Below are 17,849 nucleotides of genomic sequence, written 5' to 3'. Positions count from 1 at the left end.
CGCTCTAGTCGCAAAGCGGCCAACTGAGTTCGAACTGTCACTCATGGAAGTGCTGAGCTTCACCTGGCCCAGTAAAACCGACACGAGCCAGCAACTAGGTCTTTAAGGTCAAGTACACCGATGACTCCCTCTCATTGAGGTCCATATAAATCTGCTGGGCCACACCGGACAAATATGGTGCCTTCTTCTCCCCTGAGACTTCCAGTGGCCATTTCTCCCTATTCGCCGTTCTCTCAAAATTGATGAGTTAGACTGCAATGTCATCAGCAGCTTACAGTTTCTGTAGTTTGTACTCCTCTTTAGGACCCAGTTGTTGTCGCTGGCATTGCAGCAGATATATGGCAAGTGATTTGCTGATGTTCATGGTATTACACTAAAGGCCATCAATGCAGCAATTTGGATGGTTGTGATAGAACCTCGTAATCTCCTGAATTACTCAGATTAGGGGTATACACATGAAGGAGAACATTAACACCATTTGGGGGAAAGTTGGTAAACATTTAGCATACAGTAGATCCATGTTACAAAAAGGTTAAAACACCCTGTGTTAGAGCATACTGACCCCAATTCACTCTGTCTGTGTGGCTAATCTGGACTGAGCAGGTGCCCGCTGCGACTGGCAGGAAAAGATTACACTAATAGTCCCTCGTCTGGCTGCCCAAGATCCAAGTAATCATATATATACCGTTATCCCATTCACATGGCCAGGTCACTGTCTGGTCACTGGGTCTGTATAGAATAGTGCTCCCTCCTTATACTGGTGTTATAGAGAGGGTGACATGGAATGCACATAGGTTACCTGGTGGTACGCAGTGGTGATGTTATAAAGGCCAGTTACCCCCTGGTATTATAGTATTATTATAGTAGATAAGATCTATGAACAGCTCATGCATATTTAATGTCACACGTCATATTAATATATAATTATAATATCTGCCTTTATCTTTCTATAAATTGATATACAATATATTTCTATAGCACATTCAAAATTTCCAATAAGGTTGGGCACAAGAAATTTTGAAGGTAAACCAATGACATAATTACCCATGACGCCACCAGGTTAGCTGGTAAGGCGATGCCGAATGTGCGCTGATTTAGCGCATGATACAACATTGGAAGTTATAACAAGCAGAGGACTAAATACTGCAGCGTATAAAGGGCTGAGTCAGCATGAGTTGTACTAAAAGTAGCAAAACTACAACTCATTCGCTAGCATGTGGGGAGCCGCCCAACGCAGGGCAAGACCGCACCGTATGACGGGTCCTGCACCCCGCCCCCCACTATACAGTGATGCGCTCGCATGATTATGGTGCTCCCTGCCTATGCCGCGTAGCTGCTAAGGCAGTCGGCAGACATACATCTTTTGTGTTGCAGCGCCGCGGTTGGCCCTGCAAACGGTCCATACACATCTGCGTTGTCCGGACTGCGCACCCTTAAATAGGGCTTTGATAGCCACAAAAAGCGGCTCTTAAACTGTGATCGCGTGCACAGAATTGCGGACATTGGTAAATAGCGATTTCCGCACTTCTGCAGCTGACGCTGAATCAGCCCCAATGATCGGATCAGTAAGTGGCCTCTTGGTTAATGTTGTTCCTGCGATCAGCCTATAATAAGGGTTTCACCAACGAGTCTCATTATTCCCAATTCTAACTCCCACTCATTCTCAGAGTTTGCTCCACGATAACCTCTTTTGGAAATAGTTATTGACCACACTTCCTCTTCAGAGGTCTTACATGTTTTCTTGGATGTCCTTACTCCATTCCTGTCTCTTCAGCTCTTCTCTGGCCTCTTCCACCGAACAGAAAGATGTCGCCACTCTTAGGGTTGGCTCCAAAGGTTTGTAACGCTGTCTAAATACTTCAGCTACATCACGGAACGGCCCCTGATGGGTAAAAGGGAGGGAACATTACTCATTCCGCTCGCTGCAGACATACTGCGGGTACAAGAGAGGGAACATTACTCATTCCGCTCGCTGCAGACATACTGCAGGTACAAGAGAGGGAACATTACTCATTCCGCTCGCTGCAGACATACTGCAGGTACAAGAGAGGGAACATTACTCATTCCGCTCGCTGCAGACATACTGCAGGTACAAGAGAGGGAACATTACTCATTCCGCTCGCTGCAGACATACTGCGGGTACAAGAGAGGGAACATTACTCATTCCGCACGCTGCAGACATACTGCGGGTACAAGAGAGGGAACATTACTCATTCCACACACTGCAGACATACTGGGGGTACAAGAGAGGGAACATTACTCATTCCGCTCACTGCAGACATACTGGGGGTACAAGAGAGGGAACATTACTCATTCCGCTCACTGCAGACATACTGCGGGTACAAGAGAGGGAACATTACTCATTCCGCTCGCTGCAGACATACTGCGGGTACAAGAGAGGGAACATTACTCATTCCGCTCGCTGCAGACATACTGGGGGTACAAGAGAGGGAACATTACTCATATTGCACGCTGCAGACATACTGCGGGTACAAGAGAGGGAACATTACTCATTCCGCACGCTGCAGACATACTGCGGGTACAAGAGAGGGAACATTACTCATTCCGCTCACTGCAGACATACTGCGGGTACAAGAGAGGGAACATTACTCATTCCGCTCACTGCAGACATACTGCGGGTACATGAGAGGGAACATTACTCATTCCACACACTGCAGACATACTGCGGGTACAAGAGAGGGAACATTACTCATTCCGCACACTGTAGACATACTGCGGGTACATGAGAGGGAACATTACTCATTCCGCACGCTGCGGACATACTGCAGGTACAAGAGAGGGAACACTACTCATTCCGTACACTGCAGACATACTGCGGGGACAAGAGAGGGAACATTACTCATTCCGCATGCTGCAGACATACTGCGGGGACAAGAGAGGGAACACTACTCATTCCGCACACTGCAGACATACTGCGGGTACAAGAGAGGGAACATTACTCATTCCGCACGCTGCAGACATACTGCGGGTACATGAGAGGGAACATTACTCATTCCACACACTGCAGACATACTGCGGGTACAAGAGAGGGAACATTACTCATTCCGCACACTGCAGACATACTGCGGGTACAAGAGAGGGAACATTACTCATTCCGCACGCTGCAGACATACTGCGGGGACAAGAGAGGGAACATTACTCATTCCGCATGCTGCAGACATACTGCGGGTACAAGAGAGGGAACATTACTCATTCCGCACACTGCAGACATACTGCGGGTACATGAGAGGGAACATTACTCATTCCACACACTGCAGACATACTGCGGCTACATGAGAGGGAACATTACTCATTCCGCACGCTGCGGACTACTGCGGGTACATGAGAGGGAACATTACTCATTCCGCACGCTGCGGACTACTGCGGGTACATGAGAGGGAACATTACTCATTCCACACGCTGCGGACTACTGCGGGTACATGAGAGGGAACATTACTCATTCCGCACGCTGCGGACTACTGCGGGTACAAGAGAGGGAACATTACTCATTCCGCACGCTGCGGACTACTGCGGGTACAAGAGAGGGAACATTACTCATTCCGCACGCTGCAGACATACTGCAGGGACATGAGAGGGAACATAGGCCCTCATTCCGAGTTGTTCGCTCGGTATTTTTCATCGCATCGCAGTGAAAATCCGCTTAGTACGCATGCGCAATGTTCGCACTGCGACTGCGCAAAGTAACTTTACTATGAAGAAAGTATTTTTACTCACGGCTTTTTCTTCGCTCCGGCGATCGTAATGTGATTGACAGGAAATGGGTGTTACTGGGCGGAAACACGGCGTTTCAGGGGCGTGTGGCTGAAAACGCTACCGTTTCCGGAAAAAACGCAGGAGTGGCCGGGGAAACGGTGGGAGTGCCTGGGCGAACGCTGGGTGTGTTTGTGACGTCAACCAGGAACGACAAGCACTGAAATGATCGCACAGGCAGAGTAAGTCTGGAGCTACTCAGAAACTGCTAAGTAGTTAGTAATCGCATTATTGCGAATACATCGGTCGCAATTTTAAGACGCTAAGATTCACTCCCAGTAGGCGGCGGCTTAGCGTGTGTAACTCTGCTAAATTCGCCTTGCGACCGATCAACTCGGAATGAGGGCCATTACTCATTCCGCACGCTGCAGACATACTGCGGGTACAAGAGAGGGAACATTACTCATTCCGCACGCTGCGGACAAACTGCGGGTACAAGAGAGGGAACATTACTCATTCCGCACGCTGCAGACATACTGCGGGTACAAGAGAGGGAACATTACTCATTCCGCACGCTGCAGACATACTGCGGGTACAAGAGAGGGAACATTACTTATTCCGCACGCTGCGGACTACTGCGGGTACAAGAGAGGGAACATTACTCATTCCGCACGCTGCAGACATACTGCGGGGACAAGAGAGGGAACATTACTCATTCCGCATGCTGCAGACATACTGCGGGTACAAGAGAGGGAACATTACTCATTCCACACACTGCAGACATACTGCGGGGACAAGAGAGGGAACACTACTCATTCCGCACACTGCAGACATACTGCGGGTACATGAGAGGGAACATTACTCATTCCACACACTGCAGACATACTGCGGGGACAAGAGAGGGAACACTACTCATTCCGCACACTGCAGACATACTGCGGGTACAAGAGAGGGAACATTACTCATTCCGCTTGCTGCAGACATACTGCGGGTACAAGAGAGGGAACATTACTCATTCCGCACGCTGCGGACTACTGCGGGTACAAGAGAGGGAACATTACTCATTCCGCACGCTGCGGACACACTGCGGGTACAAGAGAGGGAACATTACTCATTGTGCACACTGCAGACATACTGCGGGTACAAGAGAGGGAACATTACTCATTCCGCACGCTGCAGACATACTGCGGGTACAAGAGAGGGAACATTACTCATTCCACACACTGCAGACATACTGCGGGTACATGAGAGGGAACTTTACTCATTCCGCACACTGCAGACATACTGCGGGTACATGAGAGGGAACATTACTCATTCCGCACGCTGCAAATATACTGCGGGTACAAGAGAGGGAACATTACTCATTCCGCACACTGCAGACATACTGCGGGTACATGAGAGGGAACATTACTCATTCCACACACTGCAGACATACTGCGGGTACATGAGAGGGAACATTACTCATTCCGCACGCTGCGGACTACTGCGGGTACATGAGAGGGAACATTACTCATTCCGCACGCTGCGGACTACTGCGGGTACATGAGAGGGAACATTACTCATTCCGCACGCTGCGGACTACTGCGGGTACAAGAGAGGGAACATTACTCATTCCGCACGCTGAAGACATACTGCAGGTACAAGAGAGGGAACATTACTCATTCCGCACGCTGCAGACATACTGCCGGGACATGAGAGGGAACATTACTCATTCCGCACGCTGCAGACATACTGCGGGTACAAGAGAGGGAACATTACTCATTCCGCACGCTGCAGACATACTGCGGGTACAAGAGAGGGAACATTACTCATTCCGCACGCTGCAGACATACTGCGGGTACAAGAGAGGGAACATTACTTATTCCGCATGCTGCGGACATACTGCGGGTACAAGAGAGGGAACATTACTCATTCCGCACGCTGCAGACATACTGCGGGTACAAGAGAGGGAACATTACTCATTCCGCACACTGCAGACATAGGGGGTAATTCCAAGTTGATCGCAGCAGGATTTTTGATAGCAATTGGGCAAAACCATGTGCACTGCAGAGGAGGCAGATATATCATTTGCATAGTTAGATTTGGGTGGGTTATTTTATTTCTGTGCAGGGTAAAATAAGATTTTACTTACCGGTAAATCTATTTCTCGTAGTCCGTAGAGGATGCTGGGGACTCCGTAAGGACCATGGGGAATAGACGGGCTCCGCAGGAAATAGGGCACTTTAAGAAAGCTTTTGACTCTGGGTGTGCACTGGCTCCTCCCTCTATGCCCCTCCTCCAGACCTCAGTTAGAGAAACTGTTCCCAGAGGAGATGGACAGTACGAGGAAGGAGTTTTGTAAATCTAAGGGCGAGATTCATACCAGCCACACCAATCACACCGTATAACTTGTGATAAACTTACCCAGTTAACAGTATGAACAACAACATAGCCACGGTACCACCGAAAACTATAACATAACCCTTATGTAAGCAATAACTATATACAAGTCTTGCAGAAGTAGTCCGCACTTGGGACGGGCGCCCAGCATCCTCTACGGACTACGAGAAATAGATTTACCGGTAAGTAAAATCTTATTTTCTCTAACGTCCTAGAGGATGCTGGGGACTCCGTAAGGACCATGGGGATTATACCAAAGCTCCCAAACGGGCGGGAGAGTGCAGATGACTCTGCAGCACCGATTGAGCAAACAGGAGGTCCTCCTCAGCCAGGGTATCAAACTTATAGAACTTTGCAAAGGTGTTTGTCCCCGACCAAGTAGCTGCTCGGCACAACTGTAATGCCGAAACCCCTCGAGCAGCCGCCCAAGAAGAGCCCACTTTCCTAGTGGAGTGGGCCTTAACCGATTTCGGTAACGGCAATCCTGCCGTAGAATGCGCTTGCTGAATCGTGTTACAGATCCAGCGAGTAATAGTCTGCTTTGAAGCAGGAGCGCCAACCTTGTTGGCCGCATACAGAACGAACAAAGCTTCAGTCTTCCTGATTCTAGCTGTTCTGGTCACATAAATCTTCAACGCCCTGACTACATCCAGGGACTCGGAATCCTCCAAGTCCCGTGTAGCCACAGGCACGACAATAGGTTGGTTCACATGAAAAGAGGAGACCACTTTTGGCAGAAAGTGAGGGCGAGTCCTCAACTCAACCCTATCCACGTGAAAAACCAAGTATGGGCTTTTATGTGATAAAGCCGCCAATTCTGAAACACGTCTCGCCGAAGCTAACGCCAACAACATGACCACTTTCCATGTGAGGTATTTCAACTCCACAGTTTTGAGTGGTTCAAACCAAGGTGACTTGAGGAACCGTAACACCACGTTAAGATCCCAAGGCGCCACCGGAGGCACAAAAGGAGGCTGAATATGCAGCACTCCCTTCACAAACGTCTGTACTTCAGGAATAGAGGCCAATTCTCTTTGAAAGAAAATGGATAAGGCCGAAATCTGGACCTTTATGGACCCTAATTTTAGGCCCAAAGTCACTCCTGTTTGAAGGAAGTGGGGTAGACGGCCCAAATGGAACTCCTCCGTAGGAGCGGCTCTGGCCTCACACCAAGAAACATATTTCCGCCATATACGGTGATAATGTTTTAACGTCACGTCTTTCCTAGCCTTGATCAGGGTAGGAATGACCTCCTCCGGAATCCCTTTTTCCGCTAGGATCCGGCGTTCAACCGCCATGCCGTCAAACGCAGCAGCGGTAAGTCTTGGAACAGACAGGGCCCCTGCCGCAGCAGGTCCTGCCTTAGAGGAAGAGGCCACGGATCTTCTGTGAGCAACTCTTGCAGCTCCGGATACCAAGTCCTCCGTGGCCAATCTGGAACAATGAGTATTGTTCTGACCCTGCTTCTTTGTATTATTCTCAACACCTTGGGTATGAGAGGAAGAGGAGGAAACACATAGACCGATCTGAACACCCAAGGTGTCACCAAAGCGTCTACCGCTACCGCCTGAGGGTCCCTTGACCTGGCGCAATACCGCTTTAGCTTTTGGTTGAGACAGGATGCCATCATGTCGATTTGAGGCAGTCCCCAACGATCCGTGATCTGTGCGAAGACTTCTTGATGAAGTCCCCACTCTCCCGGATGCGGGTCATGCCTGCTGAGGAAGTACGCCTCCCAGTTGTCCACCCCCGGGATGAACACCGCTGACAGCGCGCTTACATGGCCTTCCGCCCAGCGTAGAATCCTGGTCGCTTCTGCCATGGCCATTCTGCTCCTTGTTCCGCCTTGGCGGTTTATATGAGCCACTGCCGTGACATTGTCTGACTGAATCAGAACCGGTTTTCTCCGAAGAAATTCCTCCGCTTGACGCAGGGCGTTGTATATGGCCCTCAACTCCAGGACGTTGATGTGGAGACAAGACTCTAGGCTTGACCAGAGACCTTGGAAATTTCTTCCCAGTGTCACTGCTCCCCAGCCTCGGAGGCTTGCGTCCGTGGTCACCAGGACCCAGTCCTGAATGCCGAACCTACGACCTTCTAGTAGGTGAGCACTGTTCAGCCACCACAGGAGAGATACCCTGGTCCTGGGAGACAGTGTGATCTTTTGATGCATTTGTAGATGGGACCCGGACCACTTGTTCAAAAGGTCCCATTGAAAGGTCCTTGCATGGAACCTGCCGAAAGGGATGGCCTCGTAGGAAGCCACCATCTTCCCCAGGACCCGCGTGCAATGATGCACTGAAACCTTTTTTGGTTTTAATAGGTTCCTGACCATGGCTATAAGTTCCTGAACCTTTTCGATCGGAAGAAAAACCTTTTTCTGGTCTGTGTCTAGAATCAGCCCCAAAAAGGTCAGACGCGTTGTAGGGACTAGCTGACACTTCAGTATATTGAGAATCCAGCCGTGTAACTGCAACGTCTTCGTGGACAGAGACACGCTGTCCAGCAACCTCTCCCGAGATCTCGCCTTTATGAGGAGATCGTCCAAGTATGGGATAATTGTGACCCCCTTCCTGCGCAGGAGCACGATCATTTCCGCCATTACCTTGGTGAAAATTCTCGGGGCCGTGGAAAGCCCAAACGGCAACGTCTGAAATTGGTAGTGACAGTCCTGCACTGCAAATCTCAGGAACGCCTGATGCGGGGGGAATATCGGAACATGAAGGTAAGCATCCTTTATGTCCAGGGACACCACCCAATCCCCCCCCTCTAGGCTGGCGATGACCGCCCTGAGTGATTCCATTTTGAACTTGAACCTCTTCAAGTACAGGTTCAGAGATTTCAGGTTTAAAATGGGTCTGACCGAACCGTCCGGTTTCGGTACCACAAACAGGGTTGAGTAATATCCCTCTCCTTGCTGGAGATGAGGAACTGTGACAATCACCTGTTGAGTATACAATTTTTGGATTGCTGTCAACACTAGCTCCATCTCTGACGGGGAAGCCGACAGAGCCGATTTGAAAAATCGTCGAGGAGGCAAGTCTTCGAATTCCAGCCTGTATCCCTGGGAAACAATCTCTAATGCCCAGGGATCCACCTGCGAGTGAACCCAGACGTGGCTGAAAAATCGAAGACGAGCCCCCACCAGATCTGCCTCCCCCCGGAAAGCCCCAGCGTCATGTGGTGGACTTTGCCGACGCGGGGGAGGACTTCTGCTCTTGGGAACTAGCTGTGTGCAGCTTTTTTCCCCTGCCTTTCCCTCTGGCAACAAAGGATGATCCACGTACCTTCTTGTTTTTATTGGAACGAAAGGACTGCATTTGATAATGAGGTGCCTTTTTTGTATGTTGCGGGGGGACATAAGGTAAGAAATTTGACTTACCAGCCGTAGCCGTAGAGACAAGATCCGAGAGGCCGTCTCCAAACAACTCCACCCCCTTGTAAGGCAAGGACTCCATATGCCGCTTTGAATCGGCATCTCCCGTCCACTGTCGGGTCCACAAGAGCCGCCTAGCAGAAATAGACATAGCATTTATTCTGGAGCTTAATAAACAAATGTCTCTCTGAGCACCCCTCATATACAAAGCAGCATCTCTGATATGCTCTATGGTCATTTGAATGGCGTCCCTATCTAAGGTGTCAATTTCCGTAGATAAGGAATCTGCCCATGCCACAACCGCACTACAAACCCAGGCCGACGCCATAGCCGGTCGAGCAATAGTACCGGAATGATTGTAAATGTGCTTTAAGGTAATTTCCTGCCTGCGATCAGCAGGTTCCTTGAGGGAAGCCATATCCTGAGAAGGCAGTGCCACCTTTTTGGACAAACGTGTCAGCTCCTTGTCAACTTTTGGCGAAGATTCCCAGCGTATCCTATCAGTTTGTGGAAAAGGATACGCCATGAGAATCCTTTTGGGAACTTGTGGTCTCCTATCCGGAGATTCCCAAGCCTTTTCGCACAAGTCACTTAATTCAAATGAGGATGGAAAGGTGACTTCAGGCTTTTTCCCTTTATACATGTGTACCCTCGTGTCAGGGACAGGGGGTTCCTCAGTAATATGCAAAACCTCTTTAATGGCAATAATCATGTACCGTATACCCTTAGCCACGTTTGGCTGTAATTTTGCATCTTCATAGTCGACACTAGAGTCAGTATCTGTGTCGGTATCTGTGTCATCGATCTTGGATATGGTGCGCTTCTGAGACCCCGAAGGACCTGGCGCCCCAGGGACAGGCATGGACTGGCTACCTGACTGATCCCTAGCTTCTGCTTTGTCTAATCTTTTATGCAATAGATTAACATTTGCATTCAAGACATTCAGCATATCCACCCATTCCGGTGTCGGCGTTGCCGACGGCGACCTGACATTCAAGCACTCCCCCTCCACATTAAGCGAGCCTTCCTCGTCAAACATGTCGACACACGCGTACCGACACACTTCACGCACACACAGGGAACCCCTTTCCTGAAGACAGTATCCCTGACAAGGCCCTTTGGAGAGACAGAGAGAGAGTAAGCCAGCACACATCCCAGCGCAATAACCCTGGAGACCAACACAAATTATTTTCCCCCAGCAGCGCTGTATAATATGTAAACCTCCAATTATGTGCCCCCCTCCCTCTCTTTTAAGCACCCTTTCACCGTGTGTAAGCAGGGGAGAGTCCGGGGAGCTTCCTCTCAGCAGTGCTGTGGAGAGAAAATGGCGCTGGTGAGTGCTGAGGGCGGCGGGCTTCTGTCCCGCTCAAACTTAGTGAAATATGGCGGGGGCTCTTTTATATACATGTACAGAGCCCACCTGTACATGTATATATTCATATATTCTTTATGCCATGCAGAGGTTTATAATGCCGCCCAGGGCGCCCCCCCCCCCTGCGCCCTGCACCCTTACAGTGACCGGAGTGTGTGAGGTGTATGGGAGCAATGACGCACAGCTGCAGTGCTGTGCGCTACCTCAGTGAAGCTGAAGGCTTCTGCCGCCAGACGACTTCTGTCTTCTGTACTTCTAGCTCTGTGAGGAGAACGGCGGCGCGGCTCCGGGGGTGGACGCCCAGTAAGAACCTGCGTTCACCCCCTCTGGAGCTAATGGTGTCCAGTAGCCGAGGAAGCAGAGCCTATCTTTGACAAGAAGGTCTGCTCCTCTCTCCTCAGTCCCACGATGCAGGGAGCCTGTTGCCAGCAGTGCTCCCTGTGAAAAAGTAAAATGTAGAAAGAAAAAATCCAAACAAAAATGCTTCTAGGCAGAGAACTCTGGAGAGCTCTCTGCAGTGCACCCATCTTGCTCTGGGCACAGTATAAAACTAAGGTCTGGAGGAGGGGCATAGAGGGAGGAGCCAGTGCACACCCAGAGTTCAAAGCTTTCTTAAAGTGCCCTATCTCCTGCGGAGCCCGTCTATTCCCCATGGTCCTTACGGAGTCCCCAGCATCCTCTAGGACGTTAGAGAAATACTGGCTGCTTTATTTTTACACTGCAAATTAGATTGCAGATTGAACACACCACACCCAAATCTAACTCTCTATGCACATGTTACATCTGCCTCCCCTGCAGTGCACATGGTTTTGCCCAATTGCTAACAAAAATCCTGCTGCGATCAACTTGGAATTACCCCCATACTGCGGGTACATGAGAGGGAACATTACTCATTCCGCACGCTGCGGACATACTGCGGGTAAAAGAGAGGGAACATTACTCATTCCGCACACTGCAGACATACTGCGGGTAGAAGAGAGGGAACATTACTCATTCCGCACGCTGCGGGCTACTGCGGGTACAAGAGAGGGAACATTACTCATTCCGCACGCTGCGGACTACTGCGGGTACAAGAGAGGGAACATTACTCATTCCGCACGCTGCAGACATACTGCGGGTACAAGAGAGGGAACATTACTCATTCCGCACGCTGCAGACATACTGCGGGTTCAAGAGAGGGAACATTACTCATTCCGCACACTGCAGACATACTGCGGGTACATGAGAGGGAACATTACTCATTCCGCACGCTGCAGACATACTGCGGGTACATGAGAGGGAACATTACTCATTCCGCACGCTGCAAATATACTGCGGGTACAAGAGAGGGAACATTACTTATTCCGCACGCTGCGAATATACTGCGGGTACATGAGAGGGAACATTACTCTTTCCGTATGCTGCAGACATACTGCGGGTACAAGAGAGGGAACATTACTTATTTTGCACGCTGCAGACATACTGCGGGTACATGAGAGGGAACATTACTCATTCCGCACGCTGCGGACTACTGCGGGTACAAGAGAGGGAACATTACTCATTCCGCACGCTGCAGACATACTGCTGGTTCAAGAGACGGAACATTACTCATTCCGCACACTGCAGACAATGCTGCGGGTACATGAGAGGGAACATTACTCATTCAGCACGCTGCGGACATACTGCGGGTAAAAGAGAGGGAACATTACTCATTCCGCACACTGCGGACTACTGTGGGGACAAGAGAGGGAACATTACTCATTCCGCACGCTGCGGACTACTGCGGGTACAAGAGAGGGAACATTACTCATTCCGCACACTGCAGACATACTGCGGGTACAAGAGAGGGAACATTACTCATTCCGCACACTGCGGACTACTGTGGGGACAAGAGAGGGAACATTACTCATTCCGCACGCTGCGGACTACTGCGGGTACAAGAGAGGGAACATTACTCATTCCGCACACTGCAGACATACTGCGGGTACAAGAGAGGGAACATTACTCATTCCGCACGCTGCAGACATACTGCGGGTACAAGAGAGGGAACATTACTCATTCCGCACACTGCAGACATACTGCGGGTACAAGAGAGGGAACATTACTTATTCCACACACTGCAGACATACTGCGGGTACAAAAGAGGGAACATTACTCATTGTGCACACTGCAGACATACTGCGGGTATATGAGAGGGAACATTACTCATTCCACAAGCTACAGACATACTGCGGGTACAAGAGAGGGAACATTACTCATTCCGCACACTGCAGACATACTGCGGGTACAAGAGAGGGAACATTACTCATTTCGCACGCTGCAGACATATTGCGGGTACATGAGAGGGAACATTACTCATTCCGCACGCTGCAGACATACTGCGGGTACAAGAGAGGGAACATTACTCATTCCGCACGCTGCGAACATACTGCGGGTACATGAGAGGGAACATTACTCATTCCGCACGCTGCAGACATACTGCGGGTACAAGAGAGGGAACATTACTCATTCCGCACGCTGCAGACATACTGCGGGTACATGAGAAGGAACATTACTCATTCCGCACGCTGCAGATATACTGCGGGTACAGGAGAGGGAACATTACTCATTCCGCACACTGCAGACATACTGCGGGTACAAGAGAGGGAACATTGGTGGTAATTCCAAGTTGATCGCAGCAAGAATTTTGTAAGCAGTTGGGCAAAACCATGTGCACTGCAGGGGAGGCAGATATAACATGTGCAGAGAGAGTTAGATTTGGGTGGGTTATTTTGTTTCTGTGCAGGGTAAATGCTTGCTGCTTTATTTTTACACTGCAATTTAGATTGCAGATTGAACACACCACACCCAAATCTAACTCTCTCTGCACATGTTACATCTGCCTCCCCTGCAGTGCACATGGTTTTGCCCAACTGCTTACAAAATTCCTGCTGCGATCAACTTGGAATTACCCCCATTACTCATTCCGCAAGCTGCAGACATACTGCGGGTACAAGAGAGGGAACATTACTCATTCCGCACACTGCAGACATACTGCGGGTACATGAGAGGGAACATTACTCATTCCGCACGCTGCAGACATACTGCGGGTACAAGAGAGGGAACATTACTCATTCCACACGCTGCAGACATACTGCGGGTACATGAGAGGGAACATTACTCATTCTGCACACTGCAGACATACTGCGGGTACAAGAGAGGGAACATTACTCATTCCGCTCGCTGCAGACATACTGCGGGTACAAGAGAGGGAACATTACTCATTCCACACGCTGCAGACATACTGCGGGTACAAGAGAGGGAACATTACTCATTCCGCACGCTGCAGACATACTGCGGGTACAAGAGAGGGAACATTACTTATTCCGCACACTGCAGACATACTGCGGGTACATGAGAGGGAACATTACTCATTCTGCACACTGCAGACATACTGCGGGTACAAGAGAGGGAACATTACTCATTCCGCTCGCTGCAGACATACTGCAGGTACAAGAGAGGGAACATTACTCATTCCGCACGCTGCAGACATACTGCGGGTACAAGAGAGGGAACATTACTCATTCCGCTCGCTGCAGACATACTGCAGGTACAAGAGAGGGAACATTACTCATTCCGCACGCTGCAGACATACTGCGGGTACAAGAGAGGGAAAATTACTCATTCCACACGCTGCAGACATACTGCGGGTACAAGAGAGGGAACATTACTCATTCCGCACGCTGCAGACATACTGCGGGTACAAGAGAGGGAACATTACTCATTCCGCACACTGCAGACATACTGCGGGTACATGAGAGGGAACATTACTCATTCTGCACACTGCAAACATACTGCGGGTACAAGAGAGGGAACATTACTCATTCCGCTCGCTGCAGACATACTGCAGGTACAAGAGAAGGAACACTACTCATTCCGCACTCTGCAGACATACTGCGGGTACAAGAGAGGGACCATTACTCATTGTGCACACTGCAGACATACTGCGGGCACAAGAGAGGGAACATTACTCATTCCGCACGCTGCAGACATACTGCGGGTACAAGAGAGGGAACATTACTCATTCCGCACACTGCAGACATACTGCGGGTACATGAGAGGGAACATTACTCATTCTGCACACTGCAGACATACTGCGGGTACAAGAGAGGGAACATTACTCATTCCACTCGCTGCAGACATACTGCAGGTACAAGAGAGGGAACATTACTCATTCCGCACGCTGCAGACATACTGCGGGTACAAGAGAGGGAACATTACTCATTCCACACGCTGCCGACATACTGCGGGTACAAGAGAGGGAACATTACTCATTCCGCACGCTGCAGACATACTGCGGGTACAAGAGAGGGAACATTACTCATTCTGCACACTGCAGACATACTGCGGGTACATGAGAGGGAACATTACTCATTCTGCACACTTAGGACATACTACGGGTACAAGAGAGGGAACATTACTCATTGTGCATACTTAGGACATACTGCGGGTACAAGAGAGGGCCCATTACTCATTCCGCACGCTGCAGACATACTGCGGGTAGAAGAGATGGAACATTACTCATTGTGCACACTTAGGACATACTGCAGGTATAAGAGAGGGAACATTACTCATTGTGCACACTTAGGACATACTGCAGGTACAAGGGATGGAACATTACTCATTGTGCACACTTAGGACATACTACGGGTACAAGAGAGGGAACATTACTCATTGTGCACACTTAGGACATACTGCGGGTACAAGAGACGGAACATTACTCATTGTGCACACTTAGGACATAGGCCCTCATTCCGAGTTGTTCGTTCGCAAGCTGCTTTTAGCAGCTTTGCACACGCTAAGCCGCCGCCTACTGGGAGTGAATCTTAGCTTATCAAAATTGCGAACGAAAGATGAGCAGAATTGCGAATAGACACTTCTTAGCAGTTTCTGAGTAGCTCCAGACTTACTCGGCATCTGCGATCAGTTCAGTCAGTTTCGTTCCTGGTTTGACGTCACAAACACTCCCAGTGTTCGCCCAGACACTCCTCCGTTTCTCCAGCCACTCCCGCGTTTTTCCCAGAAACGGTAGCGTTTTTTCGCACACACCCATAAAACGGCCAGTTTCCGCCCAGAAACACCCACTTCCTGTCAATCACATTACGATCACCAGAACGAAGAAAAAACCTCGTAATGCCGTGAGTAAAATTCCTAACTGCATAGCAAGTTTACTTGGCGCAGTCGCACTGCGGACATTGCGCATGCGCATTAGCGACTAATCACTCCGTGCGAGAAAATAAGAATTTACTTACCGATAATTCTATTTCTCGTAGTCCGTAGTGGATGCTGGGGACTCCGTAAGGACCATGGGGAACAGCGGCTCCGCAGGAGACTGGGCACAAAAGTAAAGCTTTAGAACTACCTGGTGTGCACTGGCTCCTCCCCCCATGACCCTCCTCCAAGCCTCAGTTAGGATACTGTGCCCGGACGAGCGTACACAATAAGGAAGGATTTTGAATCCCGGGTAAGACTCATACCAGCCACACCAATCACACCGTACAACTCGTGATCTAAACCCAGTTAACAGCATGATAACAGAGGAGCCTCTAGAAAAGATGGCTCACTACAGCAATAACCCGATTTTTTGGTAACAATAACTATGTACCAGTATTGCAGACAATCCGCACTTGGGATGGGCGCCCAGCATCCACTACGGACTACGAGAAATAGAATTATCGGTAAGTAAATTCTTATTTTCTCTAACGTCCTAAGTGGATGCTGGGGACTCCGTAAGGACCATGGGGATTATACCAAAGCTCCCAAACGGGCGGGAGAGTGCGGATGACTCTGCAGCACCAATTGAGAGAACTCCAGGTCCTCCTCAGCCAGGGTATCAATTTTGTAGAATTTTACAAACGTATTTGCTCCTGACCAAGTAGCTGCTCGGCAAAGTTGTAAAGCCGAGACCCCTCGGGCAGCCGCCCAAGATGAGCCCATCTTCCTTGTGGAGTGGGCATTTACAGATTTTTGGCTGTGGCAGGCCTGCCACAGAATGTGCAAGCTGAATTGTACTACAAATCCAACGAGCAATAGTCTGCTTAGAAGCAGGAGCACCCAGCTTGTTGGGTGCATACAGGATAAACAGCGAGTCAGATTTTCTGACTCCAGCCGTCCTGGAAACATATATTTTCAGGGCCCTGACAACGTCTAGCAACTTGGAGTCCTCCAAGTCCCTAGTAGCCGCAGGCACCACAATAGGTTGGTTCAGGTGAAACGCTGAAACCACCTTAGGGAGAAACTGAGGACGAGTCCTCAATTCCGCCCTGTCCGAATGGAAAATCAGATAAGGGCTTTTACAGGATAAAGCCGCCAATTCTGACACGCGCCTGGCCCAGGCCAGGGCCAACAGCATGACCACTTTCCATGTGAGATATTTTAACTCCACAGATTTAAGTGGTTCAAACCAATGTGACTTTTGGAACCCAAAAACTACATTGAGATCCCAAGGTGCCACTGGAGGCACAAAAGGAGGCTGTATATGCAGTACCCCTTTTACAACGTCTGAACTTCAGGGACTGAAGCTAGTTCTTTTTGGAAGAAAATTGACAGGGCCGAAATTTGAACCTTAATGGACCCCAATTTCAGGCCCATAGACACTCCTGTTTGCAGGAAATGTAGGAATCGACACAGTTGAATTTCCTCCGTCGGGCCTTACTGGCCTCGCACCACGCAACATATTTTCGCCAAATGCGGTGATAATGTTTTGCGGTTACATCCTTCCTGGCTTTGATCAGGATAGGGATGACTTCATCCGGAATGCCTTTTTTCCTTCAGGATCCGGCGTTCAACCGCCATGCCGTCAAACGCAGCCGCGGTAAGTCTTGGAACAGACAGGGTCCTTGCTGGAGCAGGTCCCTTCTTAGAGGTAGAGGCCACGGATCCTCCGTGAGCATCTCTTGAAGTTCCGGTTACCAAGTCCTTCTTGGCCAATCCGGAGCCCTGAATATAGTGCTTACTCCTCACCATCTTATCAATCTCAGTACCTTGGGTATG

The 17,849-nt window shown here is 49.7% G+C and overlaps 1 protein-coding gene across 2 annotated transcripts in view; it reads right to left on the bottom strand.

Moving 5' to 3' along the window:
• Positions 1-1,545: 1,545 nt before the first annotated feature.
• The window catches only part of SPATA17 (spermatogenesis associated 17), a 394,114-nt gene continuing 377,810 nt past the window's right edge, over positions 1,546-17,849 (bottom strand). The window contains exon 7 of one of the 2 annotated variants that reach the window (XM_063919118.1): positions 1,546-1,882. In XM_063919118.1, the coding sequence (XP_063775188.1) occupies positions 1,730-1,882 (153 nt within the window). In that variant the 3' untranslated portion in view covers positions 1,546-1,729. The remainder of the gene's footprint in view (positions 1,883-17,849) is intronic. The other variant, XM_063919117.1, reaches the window with a different exon arrangement.

Source organism: Pseudophryne corroboree, chromosome 4 (genome assembly GCF_028390025.1).
Source record: "Pseudophryne corroboree isolate aPseCor3 chromosome 4, aPseCor3.hap2, whole genome shotgun sequence".
Classification (NCBI taxonomy): domain Eukaryota; kingdom Metazoa; phylum Chordata; class Amphibia; order Anura; family Myobatrachidae; genus Pseudophryne; species Pseudophryne corroboree.
This window is presented reverse-complemented; position numbering and strand designations above follow the sequence as displayed.